Here is a 26,263-nt window from a genome sequence, read left to right as displayed (position 1 = left end):
TTTGTGACTTAATGCAATACGGTAATAATACTGACACTTAAAGAGAAACTGCACTTTTTTTTGGAATGTTGCCTATCGTTCACAATCATTATGAAAGACATGAAGACGGATTGATTTTTTTTAATGCACTCTAAATCGTTAATAAACATAAATAAAAGTCTGCTTACAGCGGAGCCAATGGGAGGTCTTCTATTTTGCCCATGCAAACCCAATAAATAACCATTCAAAAGGCACCAACAATACTTAATTTACATTTCGTGACTTGAATATTACCAAGTATTAGTGATATTGTTATTATGAGCGCTAACACAGACAAACTTTTTATAGCGGCGACGTGATCACTGCCGAGTGTCGCTATGTTTACATCATCAAGTGGTCTGCTGTTTCCTCGCTCCCTGTAAGTTTATAGTAGATCATAAATCATGCATCTCATCTAGACATGAGATGTCTGAGAAGGTAATCCGACAAGTTGGGACACTTTGACAGCCAATTTAGGACCTAGAACTGGCAGGAACGACATAAAAAGTGCTTATTCCCCCCGACCCCACTCCCCGTTTCTTCGTGAGGATTATGAGACATTCTTCACCGAAATGGGTGCAACATCATAGCAGTTGGCATCCAAGCAGTTGGCATCCTAATAACAGCCTAATGGAGGTGTTTCAATGTTTTTTAGGGGCTCTATATGTTACAGTACAGCGAGGGAAGGAGACGGCACAGAGGCAGGGACGTTGTTTTAGCTCGAGGCGTATCAATTATAATAAAGGAATTGAGGCGTGTAACTAACCAAAATATGTATGGTGTGACTATGTGTAATGATTATCTGAGGAGTGTTACCAGGAGTTGTTGAGGGTGCGTGTTGAGCGAGGTGCGGAAGTCCAGGGAGGGCAAGGCAAGCTTGGAGGTCCAGGGACAGGCAGGAGGTCAGGGGCAGGAGCGAGGCATCAAGGTCCGTGACAAGGCGAGATTTCGAGATCCAGGAAGGCAGCCAGGGAACCAGAGGAAATTCGGGGAGACGAGACACACAGTTCGAAACCAGGAAACGGAGGAACGCTGTGTACAGGAACAGGTAGCTACGTTCTGGCGCTGGAACACAGGATTGCGCTGGCTTAAGAAGCGTGGCGCCTTATCAGCGTCAGGTGTGCAGATTGCTGATTGAGCCGGAGAGGAGCGCTCGTGGGCTTGTCCCGAGGCGCTCCGCGGAGCGCATAGCAAAGTGAGAGGCGGCAGGAGCGGACCGCGCAAGGGTGTGCCGAGAGATGCGCTTAGCGGAGCGCACTGAGGAATGCGCAGCGTCATGCGCTTGCGCCGTGACACTATAGGCAGAATAGAGCGGCTCCCTTAGGCTCCATTGTAAGCAGACTTTTGATCAAATTTATTTAATATTTAGAATGCATTAAAAAAAAATCCACCCGGCGTCATGTTTCTCATGATTGTGAATGATAGGCAACATTACAAAAAGTTGCAGTTCCCTTTTAAAAGGGGCCTATCATGCAAAACAAACTTTTCTTACCTATTAGTACCTGTTTTTGTGTATGTAGGATCTGCACAAGTCCTGAACATTTGTAATCAAACCGTGGAGGCAGGGCGAAGATATTAATAAAACAATCTCGCCTCCTTTCATACTTCTTCCGAACAAGCTGTTTGGAATATGCACCATTTGTGACGTTTTTTCCATTAGTGACGTCAGCGGATACCTCCATATATGGTAAAGTTTTACTCTGCGCGAGTCCGCCATTGAAGTCCGCGCTGTTATCAATAAGTTCCTTTTTATTTTTGCTGTCCTCTTGTTGGGCGGACTGGATTGTACATGCACATGCATCCTCCGCTGTTGCAATTTCTAATAGACATTTGCGAATAATTTTGAATTTATATCTGGCTTTGTATCAGAAAACATGTAAATAAGACTGCCCACAAAACGGCGCATCCTGAAGAGACAGTCAGAAAGCGGTATTGAAACGGTCCGGTCAACATTTTGTAGACCACAAGGAAGTGCTTTGAATGTAGAAATGTGTTTTACAATATCCATCCAATTTCTACCGCTTGTCCCTTTTGGGGTCACGGGGGTGCTGGAGCCTATCTCATCTGCATTCGGGCGGTAGGCGGGGTACACCCTGGACAAGTCGCCACCTCAACGCAGGGCCAACACAGATAGACAGATAATCACACTCAGATTCACACACTAGGGCCAAATTAGTGTTGCCAATCAACCTATCCCCAGGTGCATGTCTTTGGAGGTGGGAGGAAGCCGGAGTACCCGGAGGGAACCCACGCAGTCACGGGGAGAACATGCAAACTCCACACAGAAAGATCCCGAGCGCAGGATTGAACTCAGGACTACTCAGGACCTTCGTATTACATGTTAAAGTTTAATTCTACTCGTCAGGGGAACATGTTAAACTGATTAATTTTGGACATTTGTACATTCTTATTGAGGGTACATACATATATTACAGTTCTACATATATCACTATTAAACAGAAAACACATATGCAGGTTGCAAAGTTGCTGTTTGATGTATGTTGTGTTTGATCTTTATCATTCATTTGTACATGTTAATGATTTGTTTCCGTTTGATGGAGGAAATTCCAAAGATGCAGTAATAAAAATGAAAATACTGTTTTTGTAGTGGCGAGGCCCCGCTGGGGTTGGGGGAACATCATGACCTTGTAGGGGAGGCCCCCCATCGTTAAAAAAGAAAAGCGTGCCCATGTGTGGGAAGATGAAGATATCCTCATAAAACGCAAAAGCTTATCTGGCGTGTAGTTGTGCCTGATGAATCTGTGTCCATTCAGCTTGTATTTATTGGACTGTTTTACACTACATTAATATTGTATACACCACATTAATAGGTAGCTTAGGTAGACGCATAAAACACAACATTTGGATTATAAGGTGTGACCATTAGCAGTGTAATGTTTCATTGTAAAACTCCTCTTTGCAACCTGGTTATTTTTATTTAATTTTACTGTAGTTTATTTGATTAGGTTTATCCGTTTCAAATTACGTTTGTAGGTCAACACACATTGGTAGTTGCTATTGGCAACCTCTTGATGTAGTTGTATTTTAATTTAATTCATGATACTACACTGTGTGTTGCCGTGGTAATCCCAGTCAATAGCTACTAAGCTATTGACAAATAATTGACAGCACAAATAATGAATCCAAATATGTACCTGCTCAGGTACACAAACACCACTACCACACACATACTCACACGTACACACGGCAGTATGACTGTGTAGGCACATACATATATACATACATATGAAGCACTTTTGGGCTGGTGTGTATTTCGACTTCAGACTGCCAGGGATAGTAGCTGTTCTTCAGTCTGTTGATTTTACTTTTAAGGAATCTGAACTTTTCCCCCGAGGACATTATGATAAACAGGATATGATTGGGGTGTAGGTTGTCTTTTTTTTTTTTTTTTTAACATGTTCTGCAGCGCCTCTCAGGCAAATTATATTGTTGGTGCAGATGCCCATATCTGCTGTACAGATTTGCTTTACAAAACAGAAGTGTGGGATATTTCTTGTGTTACTCTACTTGTATTGGACTTTACTTTATTACATGAATAAATTTAGTGTTTGGCACAGCCCAACCGCAGCAGGGGGGGATCGAAATAATAAGAAAAAGAAGACAGAAGAGGAAATTGGGGGGACAAGACAAAGAGAGACAACAACAACAACAAAAACAACAGGACTACATCAGCAAATACGATATACACAAATATGATACCAAAATTTATAAAGAACCAGTTAGTGAAGTAGATTTTAATAACACAGAAATAGCAATGAACATTATTGCACTATAAAGGGAACAATAAAATACCAATTGAAATAACACTGTTGATAATAAATGATAAGAATGACCTCTATTATGAACATTACAACCACTTCAAGTGCAAAAATACATAAATGTAATGAATACTTGAATTACAAAATGTCAAGACTTGGACTTTGGCGTGGTTTGTTTTCCCATGGTGCAAAGGATTTGGACCAGACATGGCGTGAAGTTAAATACATGATTTAATAATACATTATAAAAAGTATAAACAAAAGGCGCGCACAAGGCGGGGAACAAACTTGGCTAATAAAACAAAACTAGCACAAAGGCAGAACTATGGAAAAAAGGAACAAACAAAAGGCACTCACATCGGAGGTACAAAACAGTAGCTTGAATAAACAAAAAACTTACGTGGCAAGAAAAGAGCAGCATGAACTATGACCTGGACAGAGTAAGCAGTGTGTCAAGAGTGCAGAGCATGAATGTGATGTCGCCAGGCCAACCAACAGAAAATGAAAAGCTTAAATAACACAGACATGATTAACAACAGGTGTGTGAGTGCAAATGAATCAGGTGTGACATGAGGACAGGTGAAAACTAATGGGTTGTCATGGAAACAAAACGGGAGTGAAAAAACAGGAACTGACAAAATCCAAAAAAGCACATGGCCAAACAAAACATGATCACACAGACATGACATAAAAGAAAGATAGAGTGGGTAAAGAAAGAGGAGCGGACTATTATAACCTTTTACATTGTTATGTAAAAGTGGATTATGCTTTAGAAGTGTGCCGCGTTTCAGCCCAGTTTCCCCCTGGGGGGAACAACGTTAACAAATGTTGATGAAGCTTGATAATATGCACAAGTGTTTGCATGTATACTATATGCAGGGGCGCCGCTAGGGATTTTGGGCCCCATGAAAAGAATCTTTACAGGGCCTTCAACACAGTGTCATTATTTTTTCTGTATTATAATTTCATCATCATTAGGGGCCTCTCTGGGCCCCCTCCATCATGGGCCCCTAGAATCCGTCTCCTTTACCCCCCCTTTTCGGCGCCCCTGACTGTATGTGCATGTGTATATATGTATGTTTGTTCAGTAAATATGCGTATGGATGTATGTACCGTGTGTGTGCGCGTACGTATGTAAGAATGAAGGTGGTCTTTTATGATAGAACTGGCTTCGGTGATAGACACCTTGAGCTGGCATTGGAGTCCAAGGAGAAGAGTAGACAGCCGATCACCTTTTCTGCAGTTCTTGTGACCCTCTAAAGTGTTTTTCAAATTTAAGTAATTATTTATTCAACTTTGTCCCATTTGACCCTCCATACTCCAAATCATGTTTCTAGTTAAAAAAAAAAGAATGTTTTATTCAAATATGGCAAATAAAAGCCAAATTAAGGCCCTGAACAAACATCTTGGCTCAGATTACAGCATTTACGGAGTTATTGTAGCAGCAGCTTGGCTGTGTTACATCATCATCATACAGAGTGTTGCAACGTCTGCTCAGCAACAACAATTTTTGATGTAATGATTCACCTCTGACATTCAGCCAAAGGCTCAGGTTGCGTCGCTCTAAATTTAAAGGAGCCTTTGTGTTTTGTTTTTTGTTTTTTTCACCCCTTGAGGTGCTGACATCCTTTTCTCTGCCTTTTTGTTCACCACAACAAGAAAAAGTCATATCACCTGTGATGGACAACCTGACATAAAACAGGAGATAAAAAAGGTGCACTGATTTGATAGCTGAATAGGACCGCTACTGTGTGCAGTACTTCATCCTCTATACACATCACACCGCTAATATGCCTGGTACATTCTGTAGTTGAGTAAATAGTGGTGTGGAGAAAATACAGAATTATGTAAATATTTTTAAAAAGTTATAAAAATGGTACTGCCTGTATCTCACCCAAAATACATAATTTCAAGGCATAAAAACAGATGCGCCGATTTGATGACTGCATGATACTATACACAGTAGTGGCTCTGTTCGCTGAAATTCCATAGTGTACATTTCCTAAAAACAGTCATAGAATACATTGAAACTGATAAAGAGCTTATCTCTAATAAACACCTGACATACAATATAACTGGCATGCTCTGCAGGTAAGTAATTATGTGTAGTTGAGGACATTTGGTAGCATAAATATCAAATAAATATTGATATAAATGCTTTTGAACACAATACAAACTTCATCTCTAATAAACACTTTACAGCTAATATGCCTGCTACTCTCTGCAGTTGAATAAATAGATTTACTGACCACAAGATGAGAAAATAAAACAATAAGTGTCTAAAATATGTGCTATGTAAATGCATATGAACAAAAAAAGACCTCATCTTTAATCGATACTATACCTTTAATGGTCGAATACTCTCGGCATTTGTAGGGGGAAATAAGGTAGTATGTATATGAAATAATTATATACGAATGTATTTAAACAAATTCTTCTAATAAACACCTTACCTCAAATGTGTCCTGGAGTTCACTAAATAGTTCCCCTTGCCACAATTTGAAAACATGTTGTATAAATGTCCAAAAAATGTTAAAATGCACTTGATCAAAAAAGTTATCTCCTTCCCCCTCAACTAAATGCCTTACCTCAAACACACCTGTAGTTGAAATAATATGTTAGTATGAATACTGTATTTAAAAAAAAAATCATACTTTATATATATATATATATATATATATATATATATATATATATATATATATATATATATATATATATATATATATATATATATATATATATATATATATATATATATATATTTATATATGTATGTATATATATATATATATATATATATATATATATATATATATATATATATATATATATATTTATATATGTATGTATATATATATATATATATATATTTATATATGTGTATATATATATATATATATATATATATATATATATATATACATACACATATATATATATATATCCATCCATCCATCCATTTTCTACCGCTTATTCCCTTTGGGGTCGCGGGGGGCGCTGGAGCCTATCTCAGCTACAATCGGGCGGAAGGCGCGGGTACACCCTGGACAAGTCGCCACCTCATCGCAGGGCCAACACAGATAGACAGACAACATTCACACTCACATCCACACACTAAGGCCAATTTAGTGTTGCCAATCAACTTATCCCCAGGTGCATGTCTTTGGAAGTGGGAGGAAGCCGGAGTACCCGGAGGGAACCCACGCAGTCACGGGGAGGACATGCAAACTCCACACAGAAAGATACCGAGCCCGGGATTGAACCCAAGACTACTCAGGACCTTCGTATATATATATATATATATATATATATATATATTTATATATATATTTATATATATATATATATATATATATATATATATATAAAGTATGATCTTTTTTTTTATATGATATATTATGTAAAAGGTCTGCGTTTTGCACATGCATGCCATATATAAATATAATTTCCAGCTGAGTGTAATGAAGAGAAACAGTGATGGATTTGTGTGGTCTTTACAAGAAGATGACCATTTTTACCTTGCATTGCACACATAGTTGACTTGTTTAGGACTTTAAAGAACTAGGTGTTGATAAAAGACTTTCCTGCTTTGAAATGTAGCAGTACGTCATGTTGGGGGTGTTCAACTTCTTGTGCTAATCCATCCATCTTCTTCCGCTTATCCGAGGTCGGGTCGCGGGGGCAGCAGCCTAAGCAGGGAAGCCCAGACTTCCCTCTCCCCAGCCACTTCGTCCAGCTCTTCCTGTGGGACCCCGAGGCGTTCCCAGGCCAGCCGGGAGACATAGTCTTCCCAGCGTGTCCTGGGTCTTCCCCGTGGCCTCCTACCGGTCGGACGTGCCCTAAACACCTCCCGAGGGAGGCGATCGGGTGGCATCCTGACCAGATGCCCGAACCACCTCATCTGGCTCCTCTCGATGTGGAGGAGCAGCGGCTTTACTTTGAGCTCCCCCCGGATGATAGAGCTTCTCACCCTATCTCTAAGGGAGAGCCCTGCCACCCGGCGGAGGAAACTCATTTCGGCCGCTTGTCCTTTCGGTCATAACCCAAAGCTCATGACCATAGGTGAGGATGGGAACGTAGATCGACCGGTAAATTGAGAGCTTTGCCTTCCGGCTCAGCTCCTTCTTCACCACAACGGATCGATACAGCGTCCGCATTACTGAAGATGCCGCACCGATCCGCCTGTCGACCTCACGATCCACTCTTCCCTCACTCGTGAACAAGACTCCGAGGTACTTGAACTCCTCCACTTGGGGCAGGGTCTCCTCCCCAACCCGAAGATGGCATTCCACCCTTTTCCGGGCGAGAACCATGGACTCGGACTTGGAGGTGCTGATTCTCATCCCAGTCGCTTCACACTCGGCTGCGAACCGATCCAGCGAGAGCTGAAGATCCTGGCCAGATGAAGCCATCAGGACCACATCATCTGCAAAAAGCAGAGACCTAATCCTGCAGCCACCAAACCAGATCCCCTCAACGCCTTGACTGCGCCTAGAAATTCTGTCCATAAAAGTTATGAACAGAATCGGAGACAAAGGGCAGCCTTGGCGGAGTCCAACCCTCACTGGAAACGTGTCCGACTTACTGCCGGCAATGCGGACCAAGCTCTGACACTGATCATACAGGGAGCGGACCGCCAAAATCAGACAGTCCGATACCCCATACTCTCTGAGCACTCCCCACAGGACTTCCCGAGGGACACGGTCGAATGCCTTCTCCAAGTCCACAAAACACATGTAGACTGGTTGGGCAAACTCCCATGCACCCTCAAGGACCCTGCCGAGAGTATAGAGCTGGTCCACAGTTCCACGACCAGGACGAAAACCACACTGTTCCTCCTGAATCCGAGGTTCGACTATCCGGCGTAGCCTCCTCTCCAGTACACCTGAATAGACCTTACCGGGAAGGCTGAGGAGTGTGATCCCACGATAGTTAGAACACATCCTCCAGTTCCCCTTCTTAGAGAGAGGAACCACCACCCCGGTCTGCCAATCCAGAGGTACCGCCCCCGATGTCCACGCGATGCTGCAGAGTCTTGTCAACCAAGACAGCCCCACAGCATCCAGAGCCTTAAGGAACTCCGGGCGGATCTCATCCACCCCCGGGGCCTTGCCACCGAGGAGCTTTTTAACTACCTCAGCAACCTCAGCCCCAAAAATAGAAGAGCCCACCACAGATTCCCCAGGCACTGCTTCCTCATAGGAAGACGTGTTGGTGGGATTGAGGAGGTCTTCGAAGTATTCCCTCCACCGATCCACAACATCCGAAGTCGAGGTCAGCAGAACACCATCCTCACCATACACGGTGTTGATAGTGCACTGCTTCCCCTTCCTGAGGCTGCGGATGGTGGTCCAGAATCGCTTCGAAGCCGTCCGGAAGTCGTTTTCCATGGCTTCCCCGAACTCCTCCCATGTCCGAGTTTTTGCCTCCGCAACCGCTGAAGCCGCACACCGCTTGGCCTGTCGGTACCTGTCCGCTGCCTCAGGAGACCTATGAGCCAAAAGAACCCGATAGGACTCCTTCTTCAGCTTGACGACATCCCTCACCGCCGGTGTCCACCAACGGGTTCTAGGATTACCGCCATGACAGGCACCAACTACCTTGCGGCCACAGCTCCAATCAGCTGCCTAGACAATAGAGGTGCGGAACATGGTCCACTCGGACTCAATGTCCAGCACCTCCCTCGTGACATGTTCAAAGTTCTTCCGGAGGTGGGAATTGAAACTCTCTCTGACAGGAGACTGCCAGACGTTCCCAGCAAACCCTCACAATGCGTTTGGGCCTGCCAGGTCTGTCCGGCATCCTCCCCCACCATCGCAGCCAACTCACCACCAGGTGGTGATCGGTTGAAAGCTCCGCCCCTCTCTTCACCCGAGTGTCCAAAACATGAGGCCGCAAATCCGATGACACAACTACAAAGTCGATCATGGAACTGCGGCCTAGGGTGTCCTGGTGCCAAGTGCACATATGGACACCCTTATGTTCGAACATGGTGTTCATTATGGACAATCTGTGACGGGCACAAAAGTCTAATAACAGAACACCACTCGGGTTCCGATCCGGGCGGCCATTCTTCCCAATTACGCCTCTCCAGGTTTCACTGTCGCTGCCAACATGAGCATTGAAGTCCCCCAGTAGAACGAGGGAATCACCCGGGGGAGCACTCTCAAGTACTCCCTCGAGCGAATCCAAAAAGGGTGGGTACTCTGAGCTGCGGTTTGGCGCGTAAGCGCAAACCACAGTCAGGACCCGTCCCCCCACCCGAAGGCGGAGGGAAACTACCCTCTCGTCCACCGGGTTGAACTCCAACGTGCAGGCTCTGAGCCGGGGGGCAACAAGAATTGCCACCCCAGCCCGTCGCCTCTCATTGCCGGCAACGCCAGAGTGGAAGAGAGTCCAGCCCCTCTCGAGAGAACTGGTTCCAGAGCCCTTGCTGTGCTTCGAAGTGAGTCCGACTATATCTAGCCGGAACTTCTCAACCTCGCGCACTAGCTCAGGCTCCTTCCCCCCCAGCGAGGTGACGTTCCACGTCCCAAGAGCTAGCTTCTGTAGCCGAGGATCGGACCGCCAAGTGCCCTGCCGTCGGCTGCCGCCCAGCTCACAATGCACCCGACCTTTATGGCCCCTGCTATGGGTGGTGAGCCCATTGGAGGGGGGGACCCACGTTGCCTCTTCGGGCTGTGCCCGGCCGGGCCCCATGGGGACAGGCCCGGCCACCAGGCGCTCGCCATCGTGCCCCACCTCCGGGCCTGGCTCCAGAGGGGGGCCCCGGTGACCCGCGTCCGGGCGAGGGAAATCTGGGTCCTTTATTTTTATTCGTCATGGAGGTCTTCGAGCTGCTCTTTGTCTGATCCCTCACCTAAGACCAGTTTGTCTTGGGAGACCCTACCAGGGGGCATAAAGCCCCCGGACAACATAGCTCCTAGGATCATTGGGACACGCAAACTCCTCTACCACGGTAAGGTGGCAGCTCAGAGAGGAGTGTGCTTGTGTGTGTTCTTGTGCTAATATACATTTTAATTCAAATGCATTTTTTTATATTTTTTGATTTCCGCAAATTACATATAGTACCAATAAATACTTGTATTGATAAGGAATATCGATCAGGGTATCGTATCGATAAAATCTTAACGATATACATCCTTAGTATCCACATACTGTACTTCCTTCATCATTGTTACTTTTGAAGAAGAGCAAAGGGAATACTATACTGCGGGTATTGGCGGGGGCGGGGAGTTTTAATAGTTGTTCCGCAGAGAACATATCGCCCGTTAGCTTGTTGGATCCGGAATGAATGGCGACCAATTAGCATTCAGTGCCTGAATCTCACCATTGGCATTTTATAAATCTTTAATGGCTCTTAATTTTTCATCTTGTCTTGCAAATGTTCCGGTTGGTTCCCCGGCTGCACCGGCATTGTTGTCGGCAGATTAAAGCAGGCATAATGGACACCATTAACAACCGGCGGACGAGAAGACTGGAGAGGAATAGTTATGCTGTGAGACGCTAAGTATCGGGTCCATACGTTGGCTGCTGCGTTTTTGTCCACCAGTTTATGTGACTTTAATGTCGGAATGGTACAAATATATCAATAAATATTTTGCATCTGCCACTTGTGATTAAATCCACAGAAACTTGAGTTGGTCTTTAAATAACATTGTTAGCAGTCTATATCTATTACTGTACTGTTAGTTTGTTTATATTAGTATCATGTGATGAACTTTTTACAATACCTTAGTATATTGGGCCTTCAATTTCCCTGCCCTCTGGACACATTTTTAATTTAATGTGGCCCATGAGTCTACATAAAGTGGTTCTATGGCAGTGGTTCTTAACCTTGTTGGAGGTACCGAACCCCACCAGTTTCATATGCGCATTCACCGAACCCTTCTTTAGTGAAAAATATATATATATTTTTTTTCAAATTCAAGACAAAGTTACATGTTTTTTTTTACTGGTGCACAAAATGAACAGTGCTTGAACATCACCTTGTTCAAAGAACAAAACCAACACAGTGCATGAACTCACAACAAATTACACACCTGCAAATCAGATGGAAAAATAGAGGGAACATTGTTTGGTGGTATCCATAATACGCCGGTAGGGAGAAGTTTTTATTTACACGATGAGTCGGGTGTGTCTTGACCTCCGCGGTGGAGGCTCCGCCGAACCCCTGAGGCCGACTCACCGAACCCCTAGGGTTCGATCGAACACAGGTTAAGAACCACTGTTCTATGGCATTGGTCCTGTGACGAAGCTTGTAAATCAAAACCTTTAAGTGGAGTAATAGACTCTTGTTTTGATTTTTTTGTCTTACTTGTTCGTAAGGAGGCCAACTCGATCTTATCTCGCATCTGACTGCTAATTGGTCAGTTGCTGTGTGCTGTCATTGTCACGTTGGCAAGAAGGCAGCCCAAGAAAGCCAATCAATGAGCTAAAGCTAAAGGGACGAGCTTCAGCCTTTCCACCTGGCCCTTGTCTTTGACTTTCCTCCATTCAAAAGCGTAATAGCGAAAAGTTTATCCATACATCTAGCATCTTTAGCGATCCCCACCATGTGGTCCAATACATGGTCCCCTACATGCTACAAGCTAAAGTTGCTTGTGTTGATGCCACCATTGCTAATTAGAATGTATTCTGTCAAGGCCATGGTGGAGACGGTGAACAACCTCCTGCAGCCCCATGCCCAGGGGGCGTGGAAGGAGCTGGGCACAGGCGAGCAGCTGAGGGCAGCCACCATGCTGCTGGACACTGTGGAGCAGGGCGCCTTCGTGCTGGCTGACAACCTGCTGAAGACGGATATTGTGCAGGAGAACACAGACAACATTCGTAAGTATTACTTACCATGCATGTACTAAACAAAAATATAAACGCAACACTTTTGTTTTTGCTTTCATTTTTCATGAGTTGCACTCAAAAGTCTAAAATGTTTACTATATCCACATAAGATCCAGCCCACCTCACAGGTGTGGAATATCAAAATGCTGATTAAACAGCAGGATTATTGCACAGGCTTCCCACAATAAAAGGCCACATTGAAGTGTGCAGTTTTATCACACAGCACAATGCCACAGATGTTGCACATTTTGAGGGAGCATGCAGTTGACATGCTGACTGCAGGAATGTCCACCAGAGCTGTTGCCCGTGAATTGAATGTTAATTTCTCTACCATAAGCCGTCTCCAAAAGCGTTTTTAAAGAATTTGGCAGTACATCCAATCCGCCTCACAACCGCAGACCATGTGTAACCACACCAGCCCAGTACCTTCACATCCAGCAGGTGCACCTCCATGATCGTCTAAGACCACCCACCCGGACAGCTGCTGCAACAATTGGTTTGCATAACCAAATAATCTCTGCACAAACTGTGAGAAACCGTCTCAGGGAAGCTCATCTGCATACTCGTCGTCCTCATTGGGGTCTTGAACTGACTGCAGTTTGTCGTCGTAACCGACTTGAGTGGGCAAATGCACACATTCGATGGCGTCTGTCACGTTGGAGAGGTGTTATCTTCACTGTTCAGGGCAGATGGCAGGCAGTGTGTGTGGCGTCGTGTGGCAGAGCGGATTGCGAATTGAGTGGCCCATGGTGGGGGTGGGGTTATGGTGCGGCTGAGATACTGTGGATCGGTGTATACGACAGCGTGTTCCAGTTCCTGACAATATCCAGCAACTTCACACGGCCATTGAAAGAAGAGTGGACCAACATTCCACATGCCACAATCAACAATCTAATCAACTCTATGTGAAGGAGATGTGTTGCACTGTGTGAGGCAAATGGTAGTCAAAACAGATACTGACTGCTTTTCTGAGGAATAAGTATTTTGTGTATGTAGTAAAAGTTTTAGATCTTTCAGTTCAACTCATGAAAAATGAGAACAAAATCAAAAGTGCTGTGTTTATATTTTTTGTCCAGTATGATACAGATGTTTTGTAACCATTACATACACATTTAGTGACTTACAGTGTTCATCATTCCTGGAGGTGCCCCTGCAAAGATATTTAGCATGGTAGCTATGGCGTCAAAAGAGTGCCAAAATCTTTGCGCGTAAAAAACACTGTCTATGCGCGCTGACTTTGAACACGCACAGCGTCTTTTTACTCAAATTTTGCCTGAACACATGTTTTTTTTAATGAATTCTAACTAGTAAATAAATGTAAACAAAAGTCCTCTTACAATGGAGTAAGTGGGAGCCATAAAGTATTTGCCTCTATCCCAACCATAAAACCCCATAAATAACCATTTAAAAAGTGCCAACTTTTTTCTGAAGTGTTAGCAATATTGTTATTGTAAGCACTAATGTTAATAACCTACATTTAGCGGCGCATTGATCAGAGTGGTAGCTTCCTTAAACTGCTGTATTGACAACATCAGCTGGTGAGCTGCTTTTCCGCCTCTGAGCTCGTGAAAGTTATTTCTAAATTATAAATCATGTCTCTCACCTTGATAGTAAAAGGATGTGGACATAAACTGTGAAGTTGGTAAACTTTAACAACCAATTTAGACCCGGAATAGTGAAAAATACCCGAAAAGACGCTTGGTTCCACTCCCCTTTCTTTTTAGCGAGGATTAAGATGAATTCTATATCCAAACGGGAATATACCAACCTGCTAACATTCGGCATCTCACTGAGAGCAGACATTGTACAGTAAGTGATGCTTAATTGTGTTTGTTGGCTCTAATGTAGTCTGCAGTGAGTAATAATCAATGACGTTGCTGAAGGAAAAAGCAAAGGCTGTAATACGTCTGTGAAAATTTTGCGCCGCCGTATCCTTAAAATCAGTAAAATACGTAAATATTACATGTTATTATGAATGTGCTTGTTAATACATTGCATATATACTTACAGCGTTCATATAAAAGCTTGATGGAAGTGTTTGAACTTTAAGGGCTTTATAGGCAGAATAGAGCAACTCTCATGGGCTCTATTGTTAGTGGACTTTTGCTCATATTTATTTGAGTGCATTAAAAAGAAACCATAAGTGTTCTTGTCTTACATAAGGATTGTGAATTATAGGCAAAAAAAAATAAAAAATTGCAGTTCCCCTTTAAGGGGCCAGCAACGACCCTCATTTCTAATTTGTTAATTTAAACGACAACTGTCTTTTGGTCAGAGGCAATCCGATGGAACTGTTGCCATCAAACTGTGTCCCTTCTGAAGGAGCATTGTCCTTGGACTATAAAGTTTAGACTAAATTGTTACAGTCTGTGTTGGTCCCAAACCACAATATGCAGAGATGGGAGGCGTGCCGCAGGAAAAAATGTAGTTAATAACAAAAAACGCTAAGAAAAACTGTAGCGCAGCAGAGGACAGTGTTTGCATATGAAGCATCCTGATTGGCAACCAGGAACTGGAGTGTCCAGTTGCCAATCAGGACAGGTGAGGAAGCCAGCACCCAGACAGGAGAAATAGTGGCAAAAGGAGGAAAATGGAATGGAAACCAAAATATGAGCGCTGGACAGGATTTAAAACATAATAAAACAGTCAGTCATGACCAAAAACAAATATCTCATTCACACACACATGTTGTAACATTGTGAGGGTATAACACTTGCGACTTTGGTACTATAACATCAGAGCAATCATCAATGTATACACCCTGATGATTATCTTGTGTGATGACTGTATTATGATGATAGTATATATGATAGTATATATTGTATCATGAATCAATTTGTGGACCCCGACTTAAACAAGTTGAAAAACTTATTCGGGTGTTACCATTTAGTGGTCAATTGTACGAAATATGTACTTCACTGTGCAACCTACTAATAAAAGTCTCAATCAATCAATCAAAGCATCGATAAGCCACATTTTATCATATAAAGAAGGTCTATATAATGCAACATTGCAATTACCTGGAGCGTATGTATCCATAAAAAAACAATTTTGCCAGTGGAAGTAAGATATCTTTATTTCCATTTAGTTGTTAAAGGTTACTGTTAAAAATCGCAATTTTTGACATTTTCACAACACATCATAATAAATGGCAATGTCATCGTTTAATAGGTTGCAGTGCAAAACTTGTTCATTAAATAGCAAAATACACAAAAAATTGGTTGATTTGTCTAAAGACTTTTAATCTTCTTTAGACGAGACACGCAATGAGGTTGCCGCCTTCTGCTCGAATGAAGCGACCCCGAGAGGTACAAGCGGTAAAAATGGATGGATGAGCACAATAAGGTTCCGTTGGATTGGCTTTGATCAGTAGGCGTTTAGAGTGACCAAATAGAAAGGAGGAGAGTTGCTGGGCGGCCTATTCAATGCCCGCCCCTTAAGTGCCAAAAGGGTGGAACGGTGCATGGGTAGAGAAAGAATAGGATGCATTGCGAGTGCAAACAGAGTCTGAGCGCAAGAAAAAAAGACTTCGGTGAGCGTAAAATGAGTGCTACCGCGTGCAGGTTATGGCACTGTTTTGCCGCAATCGAGGGCTATGTATTTCAAACAATCTTGCTCAAATTATACTTAAGTTAAGAGTTTGGGCCAAACTTCCTTCTGATTTGGCTAAACACTGTAAATTTACGGTGAGTGTTATGTACAGCCCATTGGGCTGTGTGAGAAATTGCAAGTCAGTCCAGTCAGTTGACTTATGGGGTTAAACTTTGGGGTTTAATCATAGTTTTTACATGAAAGTATTTGTGTTGGAAAAATTCCAATGTATCGGAAATGAAAAGTCGGTGAACTTCGGATTTGCAAACTACTTCTTCCCATTGGAAAAACTTCAGGAATTGTAACCTCAAACGACTTTGAAAGGTCAATTCCGTTGAAAAGAAGCCTCGGCTAATCCTCCCCAAACCCCACAATATCTTACTATTCCTTCCATTTTTTTCACCACAGCCCTCTACACCTTCCTTGTGGCTGTGTAACCCAGTTTACGTCTCCTTGTTTCTCCCAGAGGCTACACCTTCAAATCCGGTTGAAATAACACGCTAATCTGCGGGAATCTGCGAGATAGCGGCACCGAATAAACATACGAAAGGCTAAGAAATGAGAAGCTAGGTTGCTGCATCAGTAATTAGTTGCACCCATTTTTAGATGCGAGCCACCTAAAGCCGGGGGGGAAAAAAAGCGAGATATGTCCTGGTAAACGTGTCAGCGGCAGATAATTAACAAGACTAGCAAGCAGCAAGCGCTATAAAGTCGTTGTCTTCATTCACCTTCCCAAACGACCAGCCGGAATCTTCCTTAATACCCACTATGAAATGTGTGCCAGATATCATAAACTCCATTTTATGCATTCACCCTGCTCATGCTTCCTTAAAAAAGAAAGCGAAAGGAGGCAGAAGAGGAGCTTTATTTCGAGGGTTGCCATGGCAATGCAGAGAAGAGGGCCATACAGGACGTGATATTTGTTTTGCTCCCCAGCTTCCTTCTCTAGACCCAAAAATGGAAATGTATGTTTTCGTTTTGTACATTTAAAATTACTTGTATGATTGATAAATAATTTGTATTTATTTTATTGTATTGATGGATTTTGGATGAAATGGGCAACTGTATTGTCATTGTACTTAAAAAGTACACAAAAATTACATTCAGTACAAACCCATCCAAGAACAGACATACAGTTACAGTGGACAGAACGGTAACACTGATTGAGTCGCTACATGGTCGGCGCCCCCTAAAAAAAGGTAGAAAAAAATGTTAAACATTGGCGGGAAGAGGAGGAGGAAAAAAAGCAAGTACCAAACTAAACTTCTGGAGAAAAGCACATATAAATATTACGCCATACATCTCGAGTCTTGCAACAAGGGGAGGGGGGTTGGCCGGCATCGGGCCCGAAGCTGTAGCCACCAGGGGTGCTGATCCGTTTTTTGTCATACCGCGTGGAGTGAAGCGACAAAGGCGTGGGATGTGGGGTACGTGTGTGTGGCGTATGTTTTTGTTGGATGCACTTTGCGTGTGTGTGGAAGCCTGCAGAGTGGCTTTGTTCCGCGACCTTGGTGCTATTGCAGTGTTATTGCGATGGCAAACCCAATCAGTATCACAAGTCAGAAAACAACAGGTGTGTATCCATAAGAGACAGGGAAAGAGTTTGTAGCGTCTTCACCGCACTGTACTTATAATAATGATAATCTTGAAGCAACGACTTTGTCAGGTTGTTCCAGCCAGGGAAAACGTTCCAGATTAGAATATTTGTGTTTGCGCAAGCGAAAGCAAATTTTAACTTTTCACTCTAATTGTCTTTTTCCGGTCCTAAAATTCATCATGCTTCACCATGCAGAGCAGATGGCACCTCCAAGATGTTGTTCAGTTTGTGATTTAGTCCAAAACCACAAACGTTTAAGTGCCCACAGCTCTGCCCATCCTTCAGTCATTTGTGGCAGCTTTGGGGTACCTTGAACGGCTGCTCACATCTCTAATTTGTCGAAACACCAGGGTAGCACTTACTCAAATCAGCAGATGTCCTATTAGCATGATTCCAAATAGGTAGATATATTCAATGTCTGCGACAAAAGGGTCGCTAGGCTGCTTCTCCCAAGAGTCTGTCGTTTGTCCAGCAACATCTGTTCCATTAGGACAGGCAGGTTCCCCCGAACTTCTTGTCGAGCAGTGCAAAAAGAAGCTATAGGAAACTTAAGACAAGACAAAACAAAGAAGCAAGCAGGAGAGATAAGGGAGAGGGAAGGGAAAGCGTCCGCCTTCGATGAGTGCCAGAGAGAAAGATTGATTATATTTTTCAAACAATACAAAAAAAACAAGCCCGACACAAACAGGTAGTGTTTTGCTGAACTACAACTTTAAATGTATATATTTGGGGGTTAGGGCTCGGTTTTATTTATTTATTTACTTATTTTTTACATATTTTGTATTGGGGGATTTCAGAGATTAGTAAGTCTAAGAAAATACAAAATAAACGTGCATAGAGAATATTTTGAACTTGCTTTAATGTTAACTTGAAGCAATTTGTACATAAATAAAAGTGGCGCTGGACTTTTAACCATGTTATGCTGGTGTATCACTTCTGATCTCAGAGTGTTTGTGTTTTGTTTTTGTTTTTTTCCACATATGTTTTGGTTGAATTATGTGATGGAAAAAGCCAGACGTTAGCTTGAATACATTTTCTGTATCTATTTGAAATGTTTGTTGAATATCACTAAAGTAGCGTAAATACCATAAATCCAAATAATCCACCATCACCATTCCCTGTCCACAAACTAGGTGTTGTGGCATTACTGTAATACCCCATTAAAATTCTGATATTTGTTGACACTTTAAATTACTGTATTTATATTGAAAAGCATTTAACTGTCAGAGTTCATAACAAGGGCGAACTCTAGTCACCAGTTATCTTACTGTAGATTAAAAAAAACTATGTAGTTATTGAAGTGATTTTATATATAAAAAATATATATATCCTCACGAGTCAACTGTGTAGCGTTAAGGCTTTGAATTGTAAACTGGTGTCCGACTTGGAAGGTGATTTTTGAACCTTGCATACACATAAAAGACTCCAGCTTGGGTATTTGTTAGCATTTAGGTTGTTCAACTTATGAAATAAATTATACATTGATACATATTGTTGTTTTAATGCACACAGAGCTAGAGGTTGCGAGGATGAGCACAGATGGGAATTTACCCGATCTAAAGTTCCCACAAACGGGCGGACAAGGCAGCTCCATCCACCTATCGGCAAACACACTCAAGCAGCATGGAAGAAATGGTAAGTGGCTTTTCTGATTGTTGTTCTATCATACTCTGTCTTGACCTATCACATTATATTATGTTCTGTCATTATTATTTTAATCTATCCTACACACTATACCATATTGGACCCTATCCCGACACAGTATTACATATATTTGTGATTCACTACACTATCTTATCCTACATTGTTTTACTGTCAGACACTTATCTTACTCTACAACAACCGATACCACCATTTTTAATCCTATTCTACACTATCTTAATTTAAAATATCCTGATGCCATATATTATCCTGTGACCAATCATATCCTATATTCTACACTTTTATTTGATCATTCCCTGTCTTAACCTCTCATACCCTACCTATCATGCCCTATCCTCCCTTTTCCAAATCTTTTATATCATATTCTAACCTGTACCACCCTTTCTTTTTTTATCTTGTCCTAACCTACAGTATAATACCCTATCCTGACATATTATACACTATTATGATTTATTTTACCCTATATGTTCACTTTTATTGATTTCTAGTCATTTAAACATGGAGTTTGTTAATGTCTGTTTTGTGAGAAAAATATTTTGTACTTTTCTTTTGGCCAGGTTATTGTCATTTTGCCACCGCTGAAACAGTAATTTATAATTTATTATTATTATTATTATTATTATTGTTTAACTGACTTTCATTTATTTTGTTTCCAGTGTTTTCCCTCTCATTTTGTGCATGGTACTGCAGCTTTGCAAGTAAAAGAAATGTTAAAATGTTAAAAAGCCAGACCACAAGCATGTTTCCGGTTTGTGTTTATTATAATAAACAATCAAACTGAGCATTTATTATCTGCCTATTTGTTTAGTGAAAAGTTGTACGTTAAGTTATACAGTATATTTATAAATATGTAGTGTTGATGTAGAAAGCTAGTTTTGCCGTGTAGCTTGAAACAATTTTTGGGGGGATAGCTTCAGCTGTAGTTTAGCTACATTAATCAAGAGTATCCTAGTAGCTTGGATTGCAAAATGTTCCAAGTCACTTGCCCATCACTGTCTTGATCTTACATGGCAACTTTTCCTCAGTTGGAACCCGCGCAAACAGCCCTAGTATCCTGGCAACTAGTCTGTCACACTAGCGTCCAAAAATTAAACTGGAATGGACCTCCAAGGAATGGAGATAGACTCGTTCCGTGCACCTGTTTCTAACGACATACAAATGAAACAGACATAAAAAGAACAGATCCATTTTTTGAATATCTTCCATGCAAATTTGGTTGCCCTCTCGCACAGTGGACAGTAAAGCTTGAGTTTGAGTTTATTTCGAACATGCATGCATACAACATGATACATCACAATTCCCAGTTTCTCTTTTTAACATGTTTGAAAAGGAGTAGGAAGAAGCAGAGCTTATTTAATCCTACCCCTTTTCCTTTAGATAGCAGTTGCTAACACTTTTGTTCACTTTCTGTTCTCAATTTATTCACAATATACTCCATAAGTAAAAACATTAAAAATAAATAAATAAATAATAGTTAGTGAAGTAAATTGTTTTTCATATGGTAAGATAAATAAGATATCAATATATTCAGAATGTTTATCATAGTTCTTCTACTTTGTACTTTGTAAACACTTTAAGTTTTAACAGTTACTTGAATTAGTACATTGTTTGATTTCATTGCTTAATCCATTCCATAATTTAATTCCACATACTGATATACTAAAGGTTTTAAGTGTTGTACGTGCATACAAATGTTTTAAATTAGTTTTCTCTAAGGTTATATTTGTCCTCTTTTGTTGAGAAGAATTGTTGTACATTCTTGGGTAGCAGGTTGTCGTTTGCTTTGTACATTTTAACTGTTTGCAAATTCACTATCGTGGAATTTCAGTATTTTCAATTTAATGAATAAAGTGTTTGTATGCTCTCTATATCCAACATTATGTATTTTTCTAACTGATCTTTTTTGTAACACGGTTAGTAAGAGTGTACTTTTGTAGTCATTTCCCCATATTTCTACAATATTACTCAGATATAACACTAGCGAGCAGTAGAGAATATGAAGTGATTTTTGGTCCAATACATATTTAGCTTTATTCATTATTGGCATGTTTTTTGCCACCTTATGTTGTATATTTGTATATGAGATTTCCAGTTCATTTTATCAACAATCATTATACATGCACCTGGGGATAAATAAATAAATGATAAATGGGTTGTACTTGTATAGCGCTTTTCTACCTTCAAGGTACTCAAAGCGCTTTGACACTACTTCCACATTTACCCATTCACACACACATTCACACACTGATGGAGGGAGCTGCCATGCAAGGCGCTAACCGGCACCCATCAGGAGCAAGGGTGAAGTGTCTTGCTCAGGACACAACGGACATGACGAGGTTGGTACTAGGTGGGGATTGAACCAGGGACCCTCGGGTTGCGCACGGCCACTCTTCCACTGCGCCACGCCGTCCATAATAAGTAAGGATAAGTTGATTGGCAACACTAAATAGTCCCTAGTGTGTGAACGTGAGTGTGAATGTTGTCTGTCTATCTGTGTTGGCCCTGCGATGAGGTGGCGACTTGTCCAGGGTGTACCCCGCCTTCCGCCCGAATGCAGCTGAGATAGGCTCCAGCACCCCCCGCGACCCCGAAAGGGACGAGCGGTAGAAAATGGATGGATGTATTATACCTAAACATTTGGTTTCATTTACTCTTTCAAATACTATTCCGTCTATTTGTATTTGTGTTTGATTTTCCCCTCTACTGTTACCGAATAGCATTATTTTAGTTTTATTGAGATTCAAAGATAGTCTTTTTTCTTCAACCCATCTTTTTCATTTGTTCATTTCTTCTGGTATTATTTGTATTAGTGTATCTGTGTGTTCTCTCCTGAACAAATCGCTGTTGTATTGCTCGCGAATAATACTAACTTTAAGTCTTTTGTAACTTTACAAATGTCGTTTATATAAAGATTGAACAATTTTGGTCCCAGCCATTTTCGATTTTCTGTTAGCCAGTTCCACAAAGACAACGGGAGTGGTGTTGTTGTTTATTCCATTCAGTGGTATTAATGTCAATTTCAATTTCCTCTGATTGCAGAAAGTTGACCTCTTGCTGTTCTGCTGAGGCAACATCCATTTCATCTGTTTCTCCTCCATTATTCACAGCTTTCACGTAGGATCTTGGTTTAATTCAGTGCCCTGTCACGGTGATATCATTCATTCGTTTATCCTGATCCATTTCATCTATGATATTCCCCAGCATGTTGTTGTCTCGTTTCACTGCAATAACTTCTTTTTGAAGAATCCTAATTTCTTGACGCATTTCCTGAAACTCCTTTCTTTTGTTGTTGTTCTGACTTTGCAGACTTTCTATATTTTCTTGCAGACTTCTCAGATCTTCTTTGTATTCTGTTGTTCCTTTTCTCAGATCTTTAAGTTCTCTTGTTACTCTTTCCAGGTCTGCATTGTTTTCTAGTCTTACTCTTTCCTTGTCATCGACTATTTGTTTTTAGCATCAAGTCTTGCTTCCCATCATGTGCTGTGTCCAACATCAAATCTTGCTTTCCCTCATCTCCTGTGTCCAGAGAATCATTTGATTCAGATGACACAGATGGTTTGAGGATTTGAGATACTTTTTTAGATTTTGACATCGCAGCAGCTCGCTGACATCAGTGCCTCTTGTATCAGCTCACTAACGACAGTTGCTTCTTTCAATAGCTTGGATATTTAAAAGGGTTTCGATGGAGGATATGGCCTAAAATTCATGCGATATCGATATCAGAATGTATTTTTTGACATATAATGTACATGCTCATAGAACATTTTATTTCAAACATGCATACAAGGTTAAATTGGAGACAATTTCCTATTTACAGTTGCACAATTCAACATGTTCGAAATGACGTCGAAAGAAGCATAACTTATTTATATTACAGCAATTACTCATAAATTAGCTAACTTTCTTAACATTCACCCATTATCCGTTTCTTTAATGATAGAGGAAAATATATGTCACAATAGAGTTAACAATTTGAAGATGGCTATTGCACAATAAAGCATATTTATACGGTACATAAATATTGAAATAAGTACACAAAGAATAGAATAGAATAGAACACTTTATTGTCATCAAACAAAGAGCTTGACAGATAGATGGATGGATAGATGGATAAATAGATAGATGGATAGTTGAAAAAACATTGCTTGGTGATATATGTCTACATTGTCTATTTCTGATTGTGTTTGAGTGTCTTTTCTACTACAGTATTACCAGATTACTTGCTCGGTTAACACTGTGGCTGTCTACGTTCACTTTTATTCCTAAATTCATCAAACCTATTGATGGATAATTTTTCAATACTTTGAGAAAATTGCAAAAGTCATTAGTTTGTGAATGGGTTTGTCTTCAGTCTTGTTAATTAGTACTAGCACTATTAGTACTACTATTTGCATTTTGTTTGTTAATTTACTTGCTTTACTTGGAATCTAAGGCACATATGCTTTTTTTTTATAAACCATAATAAAAAAAAACTGCAAAACGTTGCAGAAGGTTGTAAATTTAGGTTGGTATTTTTGCTTAAATGACAGAAAATTGCTTGTACTCAACAATTGTTGTTTTGTGGTGGTAAAACAAATTTTTGTTGTTGCTGCTCTTTGCTGGAATTTTTGGCCCACACACTCATCAGAGTATAGTTGTTTGCTCATAGTCTTACGGCTTTAATGGGAACTGCACTTTTTGGGAATTTTGCCTATTGTTCACAATCATTATGAAAGACATGACGATGGATGTTTCTTTTTTAATGCATTCTTACTTGTAAATAAACATAAATAAAAGTCTGCTTACAGCAGAGCCAATGGGAGGTCCTCTATTACGCCCATACAACCAAATAAAAAAACCATTCAAAAAGCACCAACAATACTCCATTTACATTTTGTGACTGAATATTAACCAACTATTAGTGATATTGTTATTATAAGCGCTAACACAGACAAACTACTTATCCCAGCAGACACAAGACATGTCATGATCCGTGGCCCGGATCATGTTTTATTTATTCATGTTCTGTTAATTTTGGACTCTCTCAGTTACTGTTTTGTGCACTCCTGGGTTTGTTTTGGTCACCATGGGTACTGATTGGTTTCACCTGCCTCTGGTTAGTGTTCGGCACGTTCACCTGTTGCCGGGCACTAATCAGAGAGCTATTTATTCACGTTGCTCGCCACACTCTGTCTGGCTTCGTTGTTTGATGTATGCAACATTCACGTTGGTATTCTTGTTTTCTGGCTAATGATTCCTGTGCTAAGTTTTGGTTCCTTAGCTTGGGATCGGCACGCTTTCCTTTTCATTGTTTCCTGTCTTTTTGTAATGTGTAGAATTTATGACAATAAATCATATTCCTACCTTCACGCTTTCGTCCGGAGTTCTCAGTCTCCATCTTGGAAGAACGACCCCGCAGTAACATGCGACCCCCAGACATTAAAACAACGTTGAGAACTTGTTGAATTAGGTCCTGACATTGAGCAACTCAAACCTAACTTTAGAACAAAAATGCTTTTTGACAATGTTTAATCATTGTTGGGCTTTGACGTTCATTTGACCATTGAAGTTTGGTCATTTCCCAACCAACAATGTGGATCCAACGTTAGACATCAACGTTGTCGCAATTTACAAATACAACTATTTTGCAACGTTGTTTAGAAGTCAGTTTTAATAAACATATATGTATAATCAGTGTTGTATCATTGCCTTGTGCCTGCTGGGATATTGATCACGAGCTTGCGTGCCAATGTTGACATGATCGACTGATCAGCTGCTTTCTCGTTTCCTTGCTCGTCAAACTTTATTGGGGATCATAAATCATGCCTCTCACCTGGACAGTAGACAAACGAGAATGCATTGTAACAAGTTGGTAAAATTTTATCATTTTACCAATTCAGACCCGAAAATGGCGACAACGACACGAAAATACGCTTGGTTTCATCCCGTTTTCTTCGCGAGCAATATGAGTCTTTCTTCATGTAAATGGGAACATATGAACATCCTAGCAGTCGGCATCCTAATGACAGCAGACCTTGTACAGTGATGTTTTGTTATGTTTGTTGTCTCTCATGATGTCTGCAGTGAGCAGTAATCATTGATGTAGTTAAAACAAAAATGTTGTGATGCATTTTTTAAATGAATGCACCGCGTATGCTTGAAATTATCAAAATACGTAAATATTTAAAGTTGTTATAAATGTGCCTGTTATTACATTACTTATATACTTACATCATGTATATAAAACCTTAATGGAGGTGCTTGAATGTTTTTAAGGGCTTTAAAGGCAGAATAGAGCGACTCCCACAGGCTGACAATTCATTACCATGAATGGATTAACGTGGACCCCGACTTAAACAAGTTGAAAAACTTATTCGGGTGTTACCATTTAGTGGTCAATTGTACGGAACATGTACTGCACTGTGCAATCTACTAATAAAAGTTTCAATCAATCAATCAATGACTTTTGTTCAAATGTATTTACAATTTAGAATGCATTAAAAAAAAATACATCCCTTGTGATGTGATTGTGAACGATAGACACAATTCCCAAAAAAGTGAAGTTTCCCTTTAAATCCAAAGCAAGTCCAAATGCTGAATGTTGGTCTGTTTCACCACCTTCTTCTGTTCCCTTGCAGCCATGTTTACTTACTACAGTTTCATTGCAATTTGCGCTCAATTTTGCAAATCACGGCATGATTGCATCATCAGCATGCATTATTGCGATGTGGTGATAGAAGTAAAATCTCTATCGCACACCGTTTCTATCACCCATGTCTCGGTGGCAGATGTATTT

The 26,263-nt window shown here is 41.0% G+C and overlaps 1 protein-coding gene across 1 annotated transcript in view; it reads left to right on the top strand.

Annotated features, from left to right (window-relative positions):
• Nucleotides 1-26,263, top strand: part of LOC133605878 (adhesion G protein-coupled receptor L3-like) — a 381,662-nt gene that overhangs the window by 295,050 nt on the left and 60,349 nt on the right. The window contains exons 12-13 of the mRNA XM_061959234.1: nucleotides 12,446-12,629; nucleotides 19,339-19,461. Coding sequence (XP_061815218.1) covers nucleotides 12,446-12,629; nucleotides 19,339-19,461 — 307 coding nt within the window. The remainder of the gene's footprint in view (nucleotides 1-12,445; nucleotides 12,630-19,338; nucleotides 19,462-26,263) is intronic.

This window comes from Nerophis lumbriciformis, linkage group LG05, assembly GCF_033978685.3.
Source record: "Nerophis lumbriciformis linkage group LG05, RoL_Nlum_v2.1, whole genome shotgun sequence".
In the NCBI taxonomy this organism is placed as follows: domain Eukaryota; kingdom Metazoa; phylum Chordata; class Actinopteri; order Syngnathiformes; family Syngnathidae; genus Nerophis; species Nerophis lumbriciformis.
The sequence above is the reverse complement of the archived record's forward strand: the minus strand, read 5'-3'. Positions and strand labels throughout refer to the sequence as shown.